At 33.1% G+C, this 21,700-nt stretch overlaps 1 protein-coding gene across 1 annotated transcript in view; it reads left to right on the top strand.

Annotated features, from left to right (window-relative positions):
• The first annotated feature begins 526 nt into the window (after positions 1–526).
• Positions 527–21,700, top strand: part of LOC113386437 (hemicentin-1-like) — a 97,282-nt gene continuing 76,108 nt past the window's right edge. Inside the window, exon 1 of the mRNA XM_026624218.1 lies at positions 527–704. Within this exon, the coding sequence (XP_026480003.1) occupies positions 527–704 (178 nt within the window). The remainder of the gene's footprint in view (positions 705–21,700) is intronic.

The raw sequence follows: 21,700 nt of genomic DNA, 5'->3' as shown, positions 1-21,700 counted from the left end.
TCCTGGAAGGCTATGGAGTTGCCTGGAAGATCATGTAGTTGCCAGGAAGATTATGTAGTTGCCAGGAACATTATGGAGTTGCTAGGAAGATTATGTAGTTGCCAGGGAGATTATGTAGTTGCCAGGAAGATTATGGGGTTTCCAGAACACCTGTGGAGTTTCCAGGAAGGCTATGGAGTTTCCAGGAAGGCTATGGAGTTTCCAGGATGACTGTGGAGTTTCCAGGATGACTGTGGAGTTTCCAGGATGACTGTGGAGTTTCCAGGATGACTGTGGAGTTTCCAGGATGACTGTGGAGTTTCCAGGATGACTGTGGAGTTTCCAGGATGACTGTGGAGTTTCCAGGATGACTGTGGAGTTTCCAGGATGACTGTGGAGTTTCCAGGATGACTGTGGAGTTTCCAGGATGACTGTGGAGTTTCCAGGATGACTGTGGAGTTTCCAGGATGACTGTGGAGTTTCCAGGATGACTGTGGAGCTTCCAGGATGACTGTGGAGCTTCCAGGATGACTGTGGAGTTTCCAGGATGACTGTGGAGTTTCCAGGACGAGTATGGAGCCTCCAGGACGAGTATGGAGCCTCCAGGACGAGTATGGAGCCTCCAGGACGAGTATGGAGCCTCCAGGACGACTATGGAGCCTCCAGGACGACTATGGAGCCTCCAGGACGACTATGGAGCCTCCAGTATGACTATGGAGCTTCCAGTATGACTATGGAGCTTCCAGTATGACTATGGAGCTTCCAGTATGACTATGGAGCCTCCAGTATGACTATGGAGCTTCCAGTATGACTATGGAGCCTCCAGTATGACTATGGAGCCTCCAGGATGACTATGGAGCCTTCGGGATAACTTTCATAAATTGAACTACTTTGAAGTTAAATAAAAAAAAAATCATTTTAAAGTATTTTAGAATCATCACAAGTCTTCTACTCTAAATAATATAAAAACCCATATTTTTGCAATTCCAACAACGTGTTTAACGTAAAATAAAAATAATACATATTATTCTACATATTTTTTTATTATCCTGAATCCCACTCTGCACTTCAACAGCCCCATTAGCTTTATTATATTTTAATCGATAGAGAGAACCAGAGTTTAAAGCAGTTTTTACAGCGTTCGTATTTTTGCAAAACAGGGCGAACAAATGTATAAATAACAATTCTAGCACCGCCAACACCTCCACCGCCTCCACTTCAGCACTTCTAGCAACACTACGAGATTATAAAAAATATCCTACTCGGAAAAAATAAAACCGTAAAAAGTTCTCTGTTTAAATTTCATTTGCCGATTAGTATGTACAGGGTAATAAAATATAGTGGAGAGATAGGGAGGATATTTAATTTAAATTGCAGTTTCAGCATCGATAGTATGTCTTTTAATACCCTCAGTGTCTATTATCCTCTTCCACTATTTTCTAAAATTACAAATTCCTGTTAAACGCATAAATCGTCTCTTTATTAAACGCTCCTAGCCATTTCCCTTCGCTTCGAAATAAACATCTTCTTTATTTAATTAATTTATGCATGGACTCAAAACGCAAAAACGGTGGAGGCCGGTCGTTCTAAAGGAAACTAGGGGTGAGTGGAACTTTCAAGTGGAGAATGCAACGTTCACTACACTACACACAACAAACGCATTTTGCTCGTTAATTAAAAGTGTCTACAATTTCCATTTTAAATATCACCTGCAGGCGTGGGGTACGGTGGAGCAAGGTAATAGTATACTTGGGGTGTATATTGTAATTAAGGTAGTGAAATACAAGAGTAAGGTAATGAAATTGTATACAGATATATTTCTAAAATTTTACAAATACTTTTCTGCTTTGTATGTTTTTCCTGGCAAAAAATCACCCCATATGCATCCGGTGGAGATGACGCCTTGTACATTTCATGTCATTCTCATTAGCAGCACGAAAGCTTTTCAAGTGCAGCGTAAGTAGATTTTTCATTTGATGAAAAATGTGATTACGTGGATCTAGATGAATAAATTTTTATGTACAGGATTATTACAACACGGCGGAACGGAAAATGGAAAAATATGTGGAGTTTACAGAACAGGACAGCACAGTACAGTAGTCCTTTGCAAAGGGAATAAAAGTAAAAAAGATGGGTTCCAGTTGTTCTAAACACTAACTGAGAAAATATAAATTAATTTTTCTTTAAGAAAAATATTTTACTCTGTTCCTTGAAAATAATAAAACAAATTAAACATGTGCCGTGTACAAACTTAAGTTTGTTGATTAGAAATTATTTCTATATTATTCGTAGTTTCCTTAAATTTTTGAAGTTATTAAAATGAAAAACATTTTTTAGGCAAGACAGATATTACAGCAGTTCAAAGAATGAGACTGTGTCGCCAGCGAAAAAGTAAAATAAATACAAACAGTCAATGAATGCATGTTAATTTTAATTACATGAAGTTCTTTTAGCACAATTATTACATGATGAGCGAAGTTACAAAAACAATATTGGTTCAGGCATTGTTCAACATAATCCACTGTGTGAAATATTATAGAATTTATTAATCAGCAATTACTTCATTTTTCTAATGAATGTTCAAGTCCTGAATGATAATTACAATGACAAACCGATCATGTCATATTCGAAGTGTGACTTTAATTACATTATTTTTAAATATTATACATATTTTTAATGCTATTATAAATATATAATTTATAATTTATCATTATATAAATGTGTATAATGGTTGACACCACTACACTAGATTATCACATTTTTTTTCTGTTTACTATTTTTCCAAATTTTGAGAACGCCTCCACCGTGGCTAATGAATACAGATTTTCCTCTCATGATATGAAAATAGTACAAATGTATGGAATGGACTTGTACGGAGATGTAGCCGATTAAAAATGCAATAATAGTCGTACCAATGCGGATTTATTTTCATAAAACCTGCTTTGTATCGTAATATATATATATATATATATATATATATATATATATATATATATATATGTGTGTGTGTGTGTATGTATGTATAATATTTTATGCAATATATTATTTTGGGTCAAAACAACAAAACAAAATAAATAGCATTACGATCCGGTGGATGCACGGTGGAGGATTACGAAAGGACGTTCGTTTGCCTAGAACAGATGCAACAATATTCCTGGTGCAGAAAATTCTATATTGAACTATATTTGTTTCTATATAAATATATATATATATATAGATTTTAATAGCTACCGATCTATCCACCAATCTACAAGATCCCTCCAAACTCTCCACCGTATTCCGACACTTGTCTACATATTACATAACGTTTTATACAATTTCGTAGCGCGGAATTCAAAACGAGTCAAGAACCTCTCTGTGTAATATGAAGAGAAAGAAATGCCGTTAGTGTTTTACGTGTTATGAAAAACTTAAATGCATTCTGAACGACCTCTTTTCTCCACCGTAGACATTCGAGTTAAACGATTCAGGCAATCGCGGATTTTGTTGTAAGTGAAATTTGGGTCGCAAAGTTGAAAAAATAATGGATATTTATAGTTGAGATGAAGTTTGTATGTGCGAGTTGTTTTTTGTTTTTTTTGTTGACGTTTTTTTATAAATATGTCACCGATTTCTGATTTCTAATAATTGTTTTTGGTGAACAACGGTTTTATTTTTACGGTGGCGCTCAATGTATTAAAAAGATGAATTAGAAAAGAAGCTAGAATAACTTTTGAGTCTTACTATTATGTTCCTCCACGTTGTTATTGGCGAACTTTAATATCAGCTATAATATCTTTCTGTTTGTCTTCGGGTCTTTCAAGTTTGAGTTGTGAGTTGTATGAGTTGTTTGAGTTTGAAATTGTGAGTTTGACGTAGTTGTCTACATTTGATCAGCACCTGTTTCTGCATTGCGCATAAATGCAAAATGTCAAGGGTTGATTCTTATAAAACTTTCTTTTTTTAGACAATGGTGGAGCATGGAAGTTGATGTACAATTTACGTTGTCAAAATATAATCATGTACGTCAATACAAGTGAAATAGTGTTTGAATCATTCTAATCGGACGTTCCGTTCTCTCAAAAACTGCTTGAACATTTTGCTATGTATCTCCAGAACGGCCAGACCTGCTTTTGCCAGAAACTAATCGACACGTTTCCACATTAATATAAATCCAACTATCACATTTTCTTGATTCTTTCTACCAAAGATCAGTTATTTTTTAACTTCACGTAGGGTAAGTTATAGTAATCGTAAAAAAATCGAAAATGAAAATTTTGATATATTTTTAAGTTTCAGAAGTTTCTGAATATTTTGGCATATCTTAGAAAAAATGGATGTATGTGTGTGTGTGTGTGTATGTGTGTGTGTTCGGATACGAATTTTCGTCGACGATTTTGGGAACACGGAGGAAGCGATTTGAATAATTCAAAAAACTTTCGATTTGTATTGATAAGGAGACGTGCTGATTAGTTTTTCGCAAAGGCAGGTCTAGCCGTTCCGAAGATATGGGACAAAAATTGCCAAAAACGGTACCTCAGTTTTTTAGAGAACGGAGCGTCCGATTTTAATAATTCAAAAAACATTTTACTTGTATTAACAAGATGAAGAACTGATTTTCATAAAGGCAGGTCTGGTGGTTTTGGAGATCTAGTAAAAAAAGAAAAAAGGCCATCTGGCGGTTAAAAATGATCATTAGACATATGCACATCAAATTATCAGATATTTTATAGAGATTTTAACAATAAGTATAAATTTTGTTTACATTCCTATGGGTTTCGTACCATAATGCTTATCCGTTAGACGACGGTACGGCGCTTACGCGCTTCTATAATTCGTCTCTATGCAGTTAAAGCAGTATGATTGCTATGAAAAGTTCAGATATTCCAAAATATGCCAAAATATCAAAAATCTTATTTTTTCGAAGTAATTTTTTTTTCAAAAATGTTAATCGTTTTTAAAAAAATAATAATTTTTGGTCCGGGAAGTTCCAGCAATTTGCCTTAAGGCACGATGCCTTAATTGCCTTAAGACAGAATTCCACTTACAGCTAGTTTACGTTGTCACAATGTAATCAAATCTTTATTTTGTCAATACAAGTAAAATGTTGTTTGAATCATTCTAATCAGATGCTCCGTTCTCTCAAAAACTGCTTGAACATGTTGCTTTGTATCTGCAAAACAACTGGACCTGTCTTGAGTAAAAACTAATGGAGACCTTGATATCTCCATCAAATTTTCAAGAGGTAGGTGAAGTAGGAAATACTATCAATATATTACAAATTGTCCTTTATCATTTCCCCCAGCTACCTCTCTATTTGATCTCTCCACCCAGGATCAGTTGTCTCCATCCACTGCCTCCGGTGGAGCAGGCAGATCAACGTGCTCTGAATCCGAAACTGAACTAGTCCACTTTGCGCGAGATATCTGTACTGCAAAAGGGATATATTTATATACATATATTCTCCTCTCATACGGTGGAGAGGAGTGAAAGGCTGGCTAAAAGGGGCAATTGGCTATGTCTGTGTATAGATTCTGTCAGGATTGCGAAAATAGTTTAATGTTATGATGCTATTGTAGCTGCAATAACGCTGGGAGTAAATAGTATCAAATATTCCCTCTTTCTGGATGCAATTGTAAATGAAAGAGTAGTGGGGCACATGGCATCTTTCGAGAAATTATAAACGTTTTCAAATATATTATTACAAATACTGTAATTCTCATTATTTTTGCATTATATTATTATATCTGAGCAAATCAAATGTAAATCATAAATCAGTCAATTTACCTCTAGAATATTAACAATCGTCATTTCATTTCGAATTCAATTTCAAAAAAAAAATAGTTGCCCAATTTGCACAAAATTGAAAAAGTGCTCCCGCTTAGTCACAGTCTAAACGCATTTGCAAATAATTCTGTGCAACTTTTTCACTTATTCTGTGCTTAGCTTAGCGGCATTTTTCTATTTCTATTTTCTAGATCAAAATTAAAGCTTGCTCGTCAGTAGAGTTATTATATTTTCTAGGTCAAATTTTAGGTTTGCTCGTCAGTAGAGTCCCTTTTTAATATTATAAGTCAAAATTTCATGTTTGCTTGTCGGTCGGTAGAGTCTTTTTTAACATTATAGGTCGAAATTTCATGTTTGCTCGTCAGTAGAGTCCCTTTTTAAATATTTTAGATCAAAATTTCATGTTGCTCTTCAGTAGAGTCCCTTATTATATTTTCTACATCAAAATTTTAGGTTTGGTCGTCAGTAGAGTCCCTTTTTAATATTCTAGATTAAAATTTCATGTTTGCTCTTCAGTAGAGTCTATTATTATAATTTCTACATCAAAATTTTAGGTTTGCTCGTCAGTAGAGTTTCTTATTATATTTTCTAGGTAAAATTTTAGGGTTGCTCGTCAGTAGAGTCCCTTTTCAATATTCCAGATCAAAATTTTATGTTTGCTCGTCAGTAAAGTTCCTTATTCTATTTTCTAGGTCAATTTCGAATTCAATTTCAAAAAAATAGTTGCCTAATTTACACAAAATTGAAAAAGTGCTCTCGTATAGTCAAAGTCTAAACGCTCTTGCAAATAATTCTGTGCGACATTTTCACTTATACTGTGCCTAGCTTGGCGGCATTTTCACATTTTTTACAAAATTGGAAAAGTGCTCCGGTGCATAAACAGTCTAAACGCACTTGGGTAAATATTTGTACCAGAGTGACGCTTAGACTGTGCTTAGCCTGGGCAATTTTTTGAATTTCTAATCAAAAAAAAATATTATCTGAAAAAAAAATTACAAACAAAAATTTTTTTACAAAATCAATTGTTTTGTCAATACAAGCAGAAAGTTCTTTGAATTATCTAAATCGGACGCTTAGTTCTCTCAAAAACTGCCATTTTTTTAACATTTAGCTCTGTATCTCCGAAACCGCTCGGCCTACCTTTGCCAAAAACTAATACCCACTTTTCCCCGTCATTACGAACTGAATGTTTTTTGGATTATACAAATCGGATGATCCGTCTCTTAAAAACTGAGTTACCGTTTCTGGCTCTTTTTGTCCCATATCTTCGGAACGGCTAGACCTGCCTTTGCCAAAAACTAATCAGCACGTCTCTTTATCAATGCGAATCGAATGTTTTTATCAAATAGAAATATTCAAATCGCTTCATCCGTGTTCCCGAAATCGTCGACGAAAATTTGTATCCGAACACACACACAAGCACACACACACACACATACATCCATTTTTTCAAAGGTATTCCACAATGTTCACAAGGTTTTGAAACGTAAAGATATATGAAAAAAATCATTTTCGATTTTTTTGCGATTACTATAACTTGTTCTACGGGAAGTTAATAAAATTTTATTCTTGAAGTAAAACTTCTTAAGTGGCGATGTGATATAGATTCTGTTTTGATGCGTGAAAGGGACAACAGTATATAGTAACAAAATGAGAGAGAGATAGGGCATTAGTGCGAAAGAGAGCGACATATACCTGACAGTGTGAGTGTGACAGAGTAAGATATATGTGTACGATGTAACCTCCAAAATTTAGCAACTGCCTGTTTCATTGCAAATTTTTGATAAAAGGACAAGAGATACCAATTTTTGTTGTTAATAAAAATTGTAGATAATTTAATTGGCTTTGAATTTGCTGTATATTGCAAAATGGTGGGACATTTCGTTTAGAAGTTATAAACAAACTAGTTGGTATTGGTATTTAGCCTTGAGGCAAGTTGCATGAACTCCCCAATCAATATCTTTCTAACGGTTTTTGAATTTTCAAAATCAATTCAGAATTGCGAGCTAAAACGTGGACAAAAATTTTTTCACTGTTCTGCGATTTACAAAGAAACGGCTTGGATGATCGTCGCGCAAAGTTGATAAACGCTAGTCCTTAACGAGATACATCGAATGGCTTTTAAATTTTTGAAATCGGTCATTTTTGAGAAAACGTCGATTTACGGCAAAAAATCTGACACACATACTTTTTCCAAAATTGGTCTCATTCGATTCAGAATGGCTTGAAACGTCGAGAAAACATAAAATTAGCGAATCGGATTTTTCGATGAAAACAAACTTCTCCTTCGGAAAGTTAATAATAATTACTTAGTAAATAAATATATTGTGTATATATTGTGTAAATATTCTATCACTTTGACTAGCTTTTGGTAATTCAATCTCATCCTTTTGATGGATGGAGTGGAGTTTCAAGAGGATTCCTGACGTTTGCATATGCTTTACACAAAATTACATGAAAGTACCAGAAGACACGTTCTTCGAGTTCGGAGTCAAACTAAAGCTAATATTTGAAATTCTATGCACTCGGAAAACGGTGGAGAAAGCGCCACTGCCACTACTATTAGCTATAGATAGTTTCGAGTTAATTTATTTCCAGAGGGCTTGAGTGGAGGTTTTGAACCGAATTGGAAGTTAATAGAGGGAAAATATATACTGGAAAATATTTCGCTTATCATGTAATTGTGTTTGAAGAACTTCATGTTATTAAAATTAACATATATTCATTGACTGCTTGTATTTTTTTTTTACTTTTTCGCTGGCGATATAATCTCATTCTTTGAACAGCTATAATATCTGATAAAATATTTTTCATTTTAATAACTTCAAAGATTTATTGAAACTACGAATAAATTAGAAATAATTTTTAATTAATAAACTTAAGTTTAGTACACTGCACAAATGTTTAATCTGTTTTATTATTTTCAAGGAACAGGGTAAAATACTCTGATTTTCAATGAGCTCACTGGATTTACAATGAGTTTTCTAGATTTTTAATGAGATCTCCGGATTTTTAATGAAATCATAGGATTTTGAATGTAATCACAGGATTTTGAATGAGCTCACAGGATTTTTAATGAGCTCACAGGATTTTTAATGAGCTCACAGGATTTTTAATGAGCTCGCAGGATGTTTAAACAGATCACAGTACTTTTTAATCAGAACACAGTACTTTTTAATGAGATCACAGGATTTTCAATAAGCTCACAGGATTTTTAATAAGATCACAGGATTTTTAATGAGATCACAAGATTTTTAAAGTGCTCACTGGATTTTAAATGAGTTCACTGGATTTTTAATGAGCTCGTTGGGTTTTTAATGAGCTCGTTGGGTTTTTAATTAGTTCATTGGATGTTTAATTACTTGACTTGACTAGTTTTTTAATTACTAACTTGAATTTTGAATTACTCACTTGGATTTTTAATTAGTTCACTGAATGTTTAATTACTTGTCTTGACTAGTTTTTTAATCACACGCCTGGATTTTTAATTACTCACCTAGATTTTTAATTACTTTGTGGGAGTAGTAATAATTATGATAATATATTTAATTAGAAACTCCCAACATAATAAAAAAAATATAAATTTATTAACTGTAAAAATATTTCGATCTCAAAAATATACATGACATGTCCGATTGGTTTTTTACAAATCAAAACCAGCCTGCTTGATATCGCCACACACTCCCTGCCCAGTGTTGATCTCACAGTTTAAAAAAAAAAATACAGGGAAACACGTTATAAAAATGTGGTGGGAAAGCAGATTATAGCAGACCAGTGTTGTAATACTGGTCAATTACAAATTTCCATGTTTCGTCAGCAGATCCACCGTATGTGGTGATTTGACCTGCCATCAACTCCATATTCTGCATAAAGTTCTCGATCTAATGGGTATTAGTTATATCAGAATAACTTAATGTTTAGAATGCATAATTTATGGGTACAGTTTCCATTTCTGCAAGCGTTGCATTCGTATCTGATGAGTTCCGATCAGAGAAAGAAGTTGGCTCTTTATCCAAATCAGGATCATTGGTTTCTTTGACATAAGAGTCCAGAATTGTGGAATCCAATAAATTATGTCAAATTTTGTTTTGATTCGTCGTTGTCACCGATAATGGGAGGTAGCATTATAAGACGATTTGTTGAGTTAACAGAGAAAGAGAGGTTGAATTGCATTCCAATGAAAAGTTCAGGCTCCAAATTATTTTTTCTGTCAGCAATAAACACTGAGGTCTGGGTATACCAAATGAGTAACCTCGGAAGTCTGATCCAGATAGTAAGTGCGTTAACTATGATGGATTGGACTGGACATACCTTATAGGTCGTCACTGAAGACCAGTGATTATGGTGCTGCGTCAAAATCATTTTTTCTTAAATCTTCGAAAAATAAAACTCCTTTATCTTCATCTCCATCGTCGTGAGTCACCAATGTGGGAGTAGTAATAATTATGATAATATATTTAATTAGAAACTCCCAACATAATAAAAAAAATATAAATTTATTAACTGTAAAAATATTTCGATCTCAAAAATATACATGACATGTCCGATTGGTTTTTTACAAATCAAAACCAGCCTGCTTGATATCGCCACAACTTAACTGGATTTTTAATTACTTTATTGGGTTTTTAATCACCCACCTGGATTTTTAAATAGTTTACTGGTTGTTTAATTACTCACCTGGATTTTTAAATAGTTTACTGTTCGTTTAATTACTCACCTGGATTTTTAATTAGTTCACCTTTGTGTAATTGTGTTTGAAGAACTTCATGTAATTAAAATTAACATACATTCATTGACTGCTTGTATTTTTTTTACTCTTTCGCTGGCGATACAGTCTCATTTATTGAACAGCTGTAATATCTGACTTGCCTAAAAATATTTTACATTTTAATAACTTCAAAAATTAATAGAAACTACGAATAATATAGAAATAATTATATAATAATCAATAAACTTAAGTTTATTACACGGCACAAATGTTTAATTTGTTTTGTTATTTTCAAAGAGCAGTGTAAAATATTCTTCCAATTCAGACATTTTTTATTTAATGGAGATTTGTACTACGATGTAACCTTAAAATGTTTATGTATCTATGTCGATTTCTTTGTTGATATCTGTACGCATACAACGTTGATGCCGGTACGTATACAACGACAGATCTCCATTCACTTACACGACGACCAATCACAATCGACTCGTATTAAAATAATTTCATCCAGAGCGAATGACGAACAGTTCGGGCGTAACGCAATTTCCGTTGCATTTGTACGTATGTACACCCTAGTCGCGCCTAAAGAAGTTTCATTTCAAAAATAGTTCTGTTCTGAAACCTTGTATCTAAGTGTAGAGGCAAATAATAATTTTGTGGAGAAATTGCGTCTGCACTCAGCGTTCCAAACTAATTACAAATAGTCTCAAGTGTCCCAAGACAGAGGAATCGAACAAGGTGGAGACGTAGACGCATCTCCACCGGTGGAGCACTAGTTGTCTGTTATATGCGATATAGGACATGTAGGATATAGGTCACATCATCATAATATGAAGATAACGAACAAACGAAACTAACTTGCAGACGATGTAATAATAATAGATAGAAAATTAGTTTCTGGAGAAATTTGTAATTAAACTCGAAGCATTGAATTGAAGACTAGTGGTGTATGGCATCGTGCCTTAAAGCAAATTGCTGGAACTTCTCGTAATTTAATGAAATATTCGAGAAATTTTTAAGGTTTTCAAATATATTATTACAAATACTGTAACTTTCATTATTTTTGCATTATCTTGTTATATCTGAGCAAATCAAATGTAAATCATAAGTCAATTTATCTCCAGAACATTAACAATCGTCATTTCATTTCGAATCCAATTTAAAAAAATATAGTTGCCTAATTTGCGCAGAATTGAAAAAGTGCTCCCGCACAGTCACAGTCTAAACGCATTTGCAAATAATTCTGTGTGACATTTTCACTTGTACTGTACTTAGCTTGGCGGCATTTTTACATTTTTCAATAGTTTTCACAAAATTGGAAAAGTGCTCCAGTACATAAACAGTCTAAACACACTTAGGTAAACATTTGTACCAGAGTGGCGCTTAGACTGTGCTTAGACTGGGGGATTTTTCTTTTTTTTTTTATTTTTTTTTAACCCTAAATTACATTTTTATAAATCAAATAAAATTGGAAAAGTGCTCCCGTAAAGTGACAGTCTAAACGCATTTACAAACAAATTTGTGCGACATTTTCACTTATACTGTGCTTATCTTGGCGGTATTTTCACATTTTTCTTACCAAACTCTTACCAAATTGGAAAAGTGCTCCACTGCATAAACAGTCTAAACGCACTTGGGTAAACATTTGTACCAGGGTGGCGCTTAGACTGTGCTTAGACTGGGTAATATTTTTAATTTTTTATCCAAAATTATAAAAATATTTTTTGAAAAAAAATTAGAAACAAATTTTTTTCTCCAAAAGCAATTATTTTGTTGAAACAAGCAGAAAGTCTTTTAGATCATTCAAATCGCACGCTTAGTTCACTCAAAAACTGCAATTTTTGGCACATTTAGCTCTGTATCTTCGAAATGGCGGAGCCTAACTTTGGCAAAAACTAATCAACACATCTCCCTATCAATAGGGATCGAATGTTTTTTAAACCATTCAAATTTGTTGGTCCGTACGCCCGAAAACGTGGACGAAAAAATGCGGAAATACAAAACACACATCCATTTAGTATCTGAGGTATGCCTTAAAAATGTTCTGAAACCTTCAAAATGTCGAAAAATGATTTTCGACCCATTACAATAACTACCCTACGGGAAGTTAATAATAATGGATGGCTGGCTAAACATTATGGCTTGTCTAGTACGTCTATTTCTATTCAAGACCTACAAGTATCTATTATTACGGTGGAGCCATCACCACCACCATGTACTTTTTCTCATACAAATCAATAGTTTTCATAACAATCATAACTCCCTGTCTAATCGATTCCCAACAATTCCATCTATATCTATCACTCCTACCTCCTCAGCCCTAATCCTTCTAGTTTATTCAATGCCCTTCGAGCTAACAATTAATATAGCTCACGTGTAGCAGGCAGTTAAGGAGATGCAATTACCGCAGCATCGCTTGCGGGTGCCTCCGGGCTCCGGAGAAAGGGCTCCGGAGAACGGGTTCCCGGATTCTATTCTAAGAGAATGTGTATTGGTGGAGATTTGTGTGTGTGTGTGTGTTCAAAAGCGAGGTGGAGCACTTTAAGTGGAAGATGCAATCTATGGAGCATTATTTTACTAGGAAACTAGGCCAACTAAATAAAGGTGCATCCTTAGCCGGGATGGAATTGAAGATGGAGCTATTATTAAAGGAACTAGTTGTGTATGGCTGAGAGTGGTAAAGGAAATTGCTGATGTGTTATTTTGCATAATTTTGCTTTAATACTTCTTAAATCAATTTACTATTTTGAAGTAAAACTTCTTTAGGCGCGACTAAGGTGTAAATCCGTACAAATGTAAGGGAAGTGCATTACGGCCGAGTCGAGTACCAATGATTCGTCATTCGCTCTCGATGATATCATTTCTATACGGGTCGATTGTGATTAGTCGTCGTATATGAGAATAGAGATCTGTCGTTGTATGCGTACCGGTATCAACATTGTATGCGTACCGATATCAACAAGAAAATCGGCATAGATAAATAAACGTTTTAAAGTTACATCGTAGTACAAATCTTGATTTAATGAAAAATGCCTGAATCAGAAAAGTATTTTACCCTGTTCCTTGAAAATTATAAAACAAATTAAACATTTGTGCCGTGTACTAAACTTAAGTTTATTGATTAGAAATTATTTCTGTATTATTCGTACTTTCTATAAATCTTTGAAGTTATTAAAATGAAAAATATTTTTTAGGCAAAACAGATATTACAGCTGTTCACAGAATGAGATTATATCGCCAGCGAAAAAGTAAAAAAAATACAAGCAGTCAATGTATGTATGTTAATTTTAATTACATGAAGTTTTTCACATACAATTATTACATGATAAGTGAAGTTGCAAAAACAATATTTGTTTAGGGGTTGTTTAACATAATCCATTCACTGTGTGAACGAATATTATAGAAGTTATTAATCAACAATTACTTAATTTCTCACTTCTAAATGCTAATTACAATGATAAACCGATCATGTCATATTTGAAGTATGCCTTCAATTAATTTGGTTTTGTTTGTTTTCGAATGCAAATTACGAGTATACAAAGTTGTTGTAGGGCATTTTGTTATCAGAAAAAGTTATAGATTATTTAATTTTGTACGAATTTGCCAAGTATACCATTTACTTTTAGCGAATAGTTTAAGAGTTATAAATTTTTCAAATAAAATTACCACACAAGTGCCACCTCTTCACGAATTTGATAATTCTGTAACAGTTTGTTTTCTAATGCCATTTATGAGTATACCAAGTTGTTGTAGGGCATTGTGTTGTTAGAAAATGTTGTAGACTATTCAATTTTGTATAAATTTGCCAAAGACACTTTTTGATTCTATCAAATAGTTTAGAAGTTATAAATAATTTAAACGAAATTAGTAATGTTTTTTTGTTCGTAGGTTTCACCTTTGCGTTGAATGGTATGAGTACAATTAATTTATTTTCTAATGCAGTTTATGAGTATACCGAGTTGTTATAGGGCATTTTGGTGTAAGAAAAATTCATAGACTATTTAATTCTGACTAAATTTGTCAAACATTATATTTAGATTCAACGCGTGGTTCTAAAGTTATAAAATAAATTGTGAACAAAAGCAAAAAATGCATTCGAACTCATGACCAGCTTAGACTTGAAATGATTTCTTAATTTTAATAACGATTTTAAAGTATTATAAATATAAATTTGTAATTTATCATTATATAAATGTGTATAATGGTCGACAGTAATAAATGTGTGCATCACACGAGTGTTACCATATTACTAATAAACATTATTCAAAATTGTTATATGATGTATTTATTTTCACTTAAATGTCATCTTGTATAGTAACAAGTACTTCAATCGCGTGTGATCCTTACGCGCACTCTTTTTTGTTAAATATGAAAAAATGGCGATCTCTCCATCGTTTTTTGCACACCTTATCATTTTTCCATACTTAATCACATATTAACTTATCATTAATCTTTTGCACCCTGTGTCCCTGGACACACAGATAGGTCAGAATGTAACAAAACGCCTTCGGTCGTAATTTAAACGCAAATTCATTCAGACGAAGTCTAGCCGGTCAGAAAGGTATTAATAAAATATTTAGGATTTTCGAGAAAAAGTCCAGACGGTGTAACGTGAATTATACAGCGTATTTATATCTTGATAATAAAATTAAATAACCACTTACAATTCTATATACCACTAGTTCTTCCATTTAATCCACAATAATTCTATTCTTTTTCCATAGTTAATTAACTATTACTACTATGCAGCCAATACTGATAATTCTGCTGCGATAAGAGTTTGCTAGTACCGGCGGTAAGCGGTAAACGGTATCGGTAACTACGGCCACATGTCTGTCTGGCAGTGGACTAATTAACGGTGGAGCAACCGATAGTTAGCGGAAGCTTATATCGCACGGTGGAGAAGTAATTAGATTTTAAGAATAACAAAGTTGGGTGGAGACACAGGCAGATAATTGATACAGAGGTACTTGTATATATGGAGTGGGTATGATGTTTAAATTAATCAGATATATGCCCTATAGCAAGTCGGTATACTTTAAAATCGTTAATAAAAATAAGAAACCATTTCAAGTCTAAACTTGTTATGAGTTTGAATGCATTTTGTGCATTTGTTCACAATTTATTTAATAACTTTAGAAAATAACGTTAGATCTGAATATAATGTTCGACAAATCTATTCAGAATTCAATAGTTCATAAATTTTTCTCACACCAAAATGCCCTATAACAACTCGGTATACTCATAAATTGCATTAGAAAAAAAATTAATTGTACTTATACCATTCAACGAAACGGTGAAACCTGCAAACAAGAAAACATCACTAATTTCGTTCAAATTATTTATAACTTCTAAACTATTTGATAGAATCAAAAAGTGTCTTCGGTAAATTTAAACAAAATTAAATAGTCTACAACATTTTCTAACAACACAATGCCCTACAACAACTTGGTATACTCATAAATGGCTTTTGAAAACAAACTGTTACAAAATTATCAAATTCGTAAAGGGGTGGCGCTTGTGTGGTAATTTTATTTCTAAAAATTATAACTCTTAAACTATTCTCTAAAAGTAAATGGTATACTTGGCAAATTCGTACAAAATTAGATAATCTAAAACCTTTTCTAATAACGAAATGCCCTACAACAACTTTGTATATACTTAAATTGCATTCAAACAAACAAAAACCCTTTAATTAAAGTCATACTTCAATCGGTTTGTCATTGTAATTAGCATTTACGACTTGAACCTTTATTAGAGAAATGAAGTAATTGCTGATTAATAAGTTCTATGATATTCGTTCACACAATGGATTATGTTAAATAACAAATATTGTTTTCGAAACTGCACTCTTCGTATAATAATTGTGTTTGAAGAACTTCATGTAACTAAAATTAACATACATTCATTGACTGCCTGTATTGTAAAGATGCATTCATTTATATTCAAGAGATAAATTGAATTCTTATATAGTAATGATATACTGAGTGTCCGATTCTGCTGTAAAATAGACCAATGTTACTTAAGGGATATGTTACATAGCGTTTCTCATACAAAATGGTACTAAATACAATCAAAATGACTTATTATGGTTGCTTTGTAGTTTTAGATAGAAAACCTAACCTAGCAAACGTACAAACGTTAAATACACAATCTTGCCATAATTGCATCTTTGAGTGAAATGCCTAATTTTCCAACAATTTCAAGGCATTTTGACAGTATTGCATGACAGTATTTAGTATCATTTTGTATGAGAAGCACTACGTCACATAGCCCCTAGGCAACATTGGTCTATTTCAGGGCAGAAATGGCTCCTTAGTGTATTATTTTGTAACACTTACCAATTTCACTAATTTCAGTAAATCAAGAAACGTTTAAAATTTAGGAAATACACACATTCTTTTTCAACGTGTGTGTCAAACGATTCAGAATAACGTGAAACGTCGAGCCTCTACTTAAAATTATAAAATTTCCATTTTTTGACAATACCACAAATTTCTTTTTCCTTAGGCAAAATTAAATTACATCTAATTCATCACAAATTACTCCCGTCCCAAAATTACACAAAAAATAACAATTCCTCCACCGCACAAATTACTGATAATTTCCTCCAACACACGAGGATCGTTTTATGATCCTTGCAAAAGGGCTCCTTAATGCGTTCCGTATTATAGTAGGTGATAATGTAGTACTAACACTTTAGGCCCTCATACCCCTAAGACGTTTCTTACTTGCTTCCTTGCTTGCTGATGTACATTAGAAGAAAGGAGAGGAAAGGGTGACTGGAATGGAGACTGAGTACTCCACCGTTGGCACACAATGGTATAATAATGCCTACTGGCTCCCGTTACACAAGTTTTATGTTAATGTCTTAAATAGAAGCCTTGCTGCCTTATTGGATCGTATGTGTGGGTTAAGGGATAGGGGAGACCTGTGGAGGACGGTGGAGTAATTGAAAATTGAAATTTTTGCTTAATTTTATTGTTGTAAGTTGTAGAATCTAGATTTTGAATACAATATGCTTTGGTATTTAATACTAATTTTTATTAGTGAAATTTTTCGTTTCTTTAAAAAAATATTTTTGTTTTTTGGGACTTTTTTAGTACAGTTGGGTCGATGAGGGCAGTTGCTTACTGTATGAATGATTGGAATCAAAAGAATATTAAGCATCAAAAGACGATTTGGTGAGTTAAAAGACAAGGAGAGGTTAAATTATAGAACGAGTATGCCAACGGAAGTCCGGTACAGGGCTAGAGTAAATGCGTCATCTTGGGCTTTAATTAAATTCTAAGAGAAAGTTTATGTTTTTGCCAGAAACTTCGACTTGCAAATTGCACAAATACAGTTTACAAAAGTAAAACTCCCAACTACAAATTAACTATATTTAGAACCATAATTCTATTATTCCTCCCGGTCTCCTCTATCAAACGTCTTATCTCCTCTATCTCCAGAAATGTTACGAATGTAGTTCTGCTGTAGCTCCGTTGTTTTTAGATGTAGTTTTCATGAATAATGGCTACAATAAATGTTTCTTGCCTGAAACAAGGAAGAAAGGATAAAAGCGATTATTAACACGAAATGCGAATGTTATAATAATGATAATATTCATGAGGTGGAGCACTCTCCCCGACGTCGGCTCGTAAAACTATTTTCGCGCTAATTTCGGCTAAATGTAAATGCACAAGGTGGCGACAAAGTTTAGGGCAAAAGATTTATGGTAGAAGAATGACTTGGTACATATTTTTTAATTCCATTACAGACTATAAACCCAATTTATCACAACGTTTATTAACTCAATTCAATTCCAACAAAGTATAAAACCCAAGTTATTGCTCCTAAATCTCCTTTATTATATATAACAAAACAAAAATCTCTCTGTCACATTTAATATTCAAAAGCACAATAATTTTTTGTCACTCGAACAAAATCCACTAAAGATTGTAATAAACGACAAAATTATGACGGTCATTTATAGGGCTCACTTTCTCCTTACAAGAGGGTGGGAATATTATTAAGGGCTGTAATATTTTATCTGAATCTGTATATAATTCAATTTATATAACCTGCAATATAACGCGCTTTTATTGTTTTGAATAATTTACCCGGTGGAGACGACTCTTAAAATGATATTTACGAGATGATTCTTATTTGGTTTGGAGGTGGAGATTCTGTTTTGTATGAAAGTCGCATTGTTAAATAGGGGTGGAGAATGGATAGTCGATGTTGGATAAAAAAATGTTTTTATTTTTTGAGACTTTGTTAGGATAGTTGGGTCGATGAGGGGGCAGTTGATTTAATAGTGCAGGATTGAATTGCCTAAACCTTCATAAGAGCTTACTGTTTGAATCACTGGAGTCGATGAGGACAACTTGGATGAAGTATCTAAATACAACATACAATCCAGATCCAGTTCCAAAGTCTTAAACATGAAAAGACGATTTGGTGAGTTAAAAGACAAGGAGAGATGCCAATGGAAGTCCGGTGCTAGAGTAAATGTGTTAACCCGAGGACTTGGCGTACTTTTTAAGTAACCAACAAGAGACCAGTGATTAGGGCGTTGCACAAAAGTCTATATTTTTCCAAAAAACTCCTCATCTCTTCTATGAATCCCACAGTATATATTATATATATTATAGTAATCAAAATTGATTTTTACTTGCATATTTTCCCGTTTGAGAGATTTCTAAACATTGGTGGAGAGGTAGTCAGGTAAACAGGTAACAAAATAGACAAATTTAAAGAAAGATTGTACAAATTTACACATACTGCAAAGTTACCATGTTAATCGAACAAAATAAATTTAATTTCGATCCATCCAACTTCTCATCTCCACCGGACAATTCAACGATTCCCAGTTTGCGCAGAAAGTCCTCTCGTAAAACAAACATAATAATTCAGAAAACAAAGATAAGTGTTTGTTATTAAGAGATTTCACATTATATGATATTATTATCGTTTTGACTGTTTGCGAATTCCGCAATTCCGCCGTTTTAATTATGCAATTTACATCTCAGATGCACACTCATTATTTTCTTGAATAAATTTAGATGGAGATTTTTGAGTCTCCATATATTTGATATATATATATATATATATATATATATATATATATGAATATATCAAAATAATTAAAATAACTCCACCGTGTAACTATTATTGCTCGATTTATAATTTCCTCTCGCCGTAATATTTTTTTCTATTTTCGCCTTTGAATTTGTTTTCCATTATTTTACAACAAATCAGAGAGAGAGAATTTTATATTTTCATATATTTTGTATTTTTCATTGTTACAATTGTAACGGTGGAGCGTTCGTGAATCGAGCTTTGTAAAGAGTTATTAAAAATAATTGGTTTGATTTGAAAATGTTGTTCTTTTTGTTTGTTAATTAGAGCGTTTATGGTGTTTTGTTTAATATGTTAAAATTAATTGCACATATGAAGGTGGAGGTGGAGAATCATAAATAGGTAACAGAATTATTTATACTGATGCACAGTGTAAATTGAGATACAGGAATTTACTGAAGACTCTAAATCAAATCTTTTTCATTATAATTTTCTGTCAGGTCTCTCCACCAAACCAAACCCCCGTGTTAACTAACTAACTAGAGTTGTGCTTTTGTTATACATCACCATCTCCATCATCATCATCATCATCATCGTCGTCATCTTTGTTTATGCGATCCCACTTCTGAAATTTATACAAGTGACACACTAGGTGGAGATGATGATGAATAATATGTACGTATGTACCTTGTTGAAAACAACATACTGGTTGCACCCTTTTGTAGGAGATTGGTGGAGGATTCTCCATCCATAGGGGTTGCCCTTGTCGTGTGTGACAAAGGATTATCTTTGTTTTAGATCAACACTGGGGATAAGGAACGAGGGAGGAGTAATGGGAAATGGGGAAAGAAATTTGACTTCAAGGATGATGATGAATGTCTTGGTTAAAAAAATTTTAGATGTTCTTTTTTTATTGTTAACAGACTTTAATTTTATCGCCTGTTTGATTTTTTGTGTTTTTATTTTTTGATATGCAATTAGCAGCATTGAAATCATTTACATCAAGGACTTATAGAAAATTAAACTTAATGAGATTGCAACTTTTTTTTAATTTTTTGTCCTAATGCTATTGGAAGAATAAAGATATTTGTACGTCTGTTCATTGCTTTATTTTTTGCTTAATTAAATTATGTAATCACTCAAAACTCGAAGATTTTAATGGAGATCCTGACTTTTTATTTATTTTAAGGAAAAAAACAGGGGTTGCCAACATTTAGTTAAATCAGAAGTCAATTATACATTTAATAATTATGCGGTAACATAATCAATAACACGCGATGTTATTTGCCGTGCGTTCAGGCGTATTTTACATATGAATATTATGCTCTGCTACTTTATTATTTAATTTACACAACGTCTTTCATGTTTCAGAAATACATATTTTTGATATCTATCTATTTATAATCAAACGCTCAATGTTTTTAAACCCTGTTTAAATCATTACATCAAATTAATTTGCTCAGGCGTATTTTTTATTTTGTTTATGTCGATTTTTCACGATTCTCAAGGTGGAGAGATAATTGCCTTAAGAGCTTATAATTGAATTAATCACTGTTATTGTGAAGCTTTTTTTTTTAATTAATGTAAATGTCATCCGCTTAAATTCATTACAAAATAAAGATGAACTAGTCGTGTAAGGCATGGCGTCTTAAGGCAAATTGCTGCAACTTCCCGTACCGTAATGAAATATTCGAGAAATTTTAAACGTTTTCAAATATATTATTAAAGTAAAGATACTGTAACTTCAATTTTTTTCTTACACTTGGGAGTACATTCAGAATACCACATCTCTCCACCTTAAATTCCGGATACAACCGCTGCAAAATAATATTTTTCTCAAAATCTTCATTTCATGATCTAATCTCAAGATCTAGAAGGAATATGTATATATTCCAACTCTGAACATCTGTCAACACGATATTTGCTTTGCAAAACTTAGTTCGCATCTTCGCCGGTGGAGTAATTTAATTAGGTCGACATAAATTAACCGAATGGTTAACTTCGAGGTGCAAACCTGGCACTATCAGTGTCAAAACTAGTTGATACAGGAAATAATAATTAACTGAATCGGTAATTGGTAAATTTGGAGGCTAAGAGGACTCCTGGGAAGCAAAAACTTAAATTTGTTAACCAGGGGGTATTTTACCCTCAAGAAAGTTGTATAGGCATGAGACAATCCTGTCA

This window comes from Ctenocephalides felis, unplaced genomic scaffold (assembly GCF_003426905.1).
Source record: "Ctenocephalides felis isolate EL2017-DRISC unplaced genomic scaffold, ASM342690v1 CF-g0.4_SCAFFOLD_03571, whole genome shotgun sequence".
Classification (NCBI taxonomy): Eukaryota; Metazoa; Arthropoda; class Insecta; order Siphonaptera; family Pulicidae; genus Ctenocephalides; species Ctenocephalides felis.
Note: the sequence above shows the minus strand (reverse complement) of the source record. Positions and strands in the feature narration are given on the sequence as shown.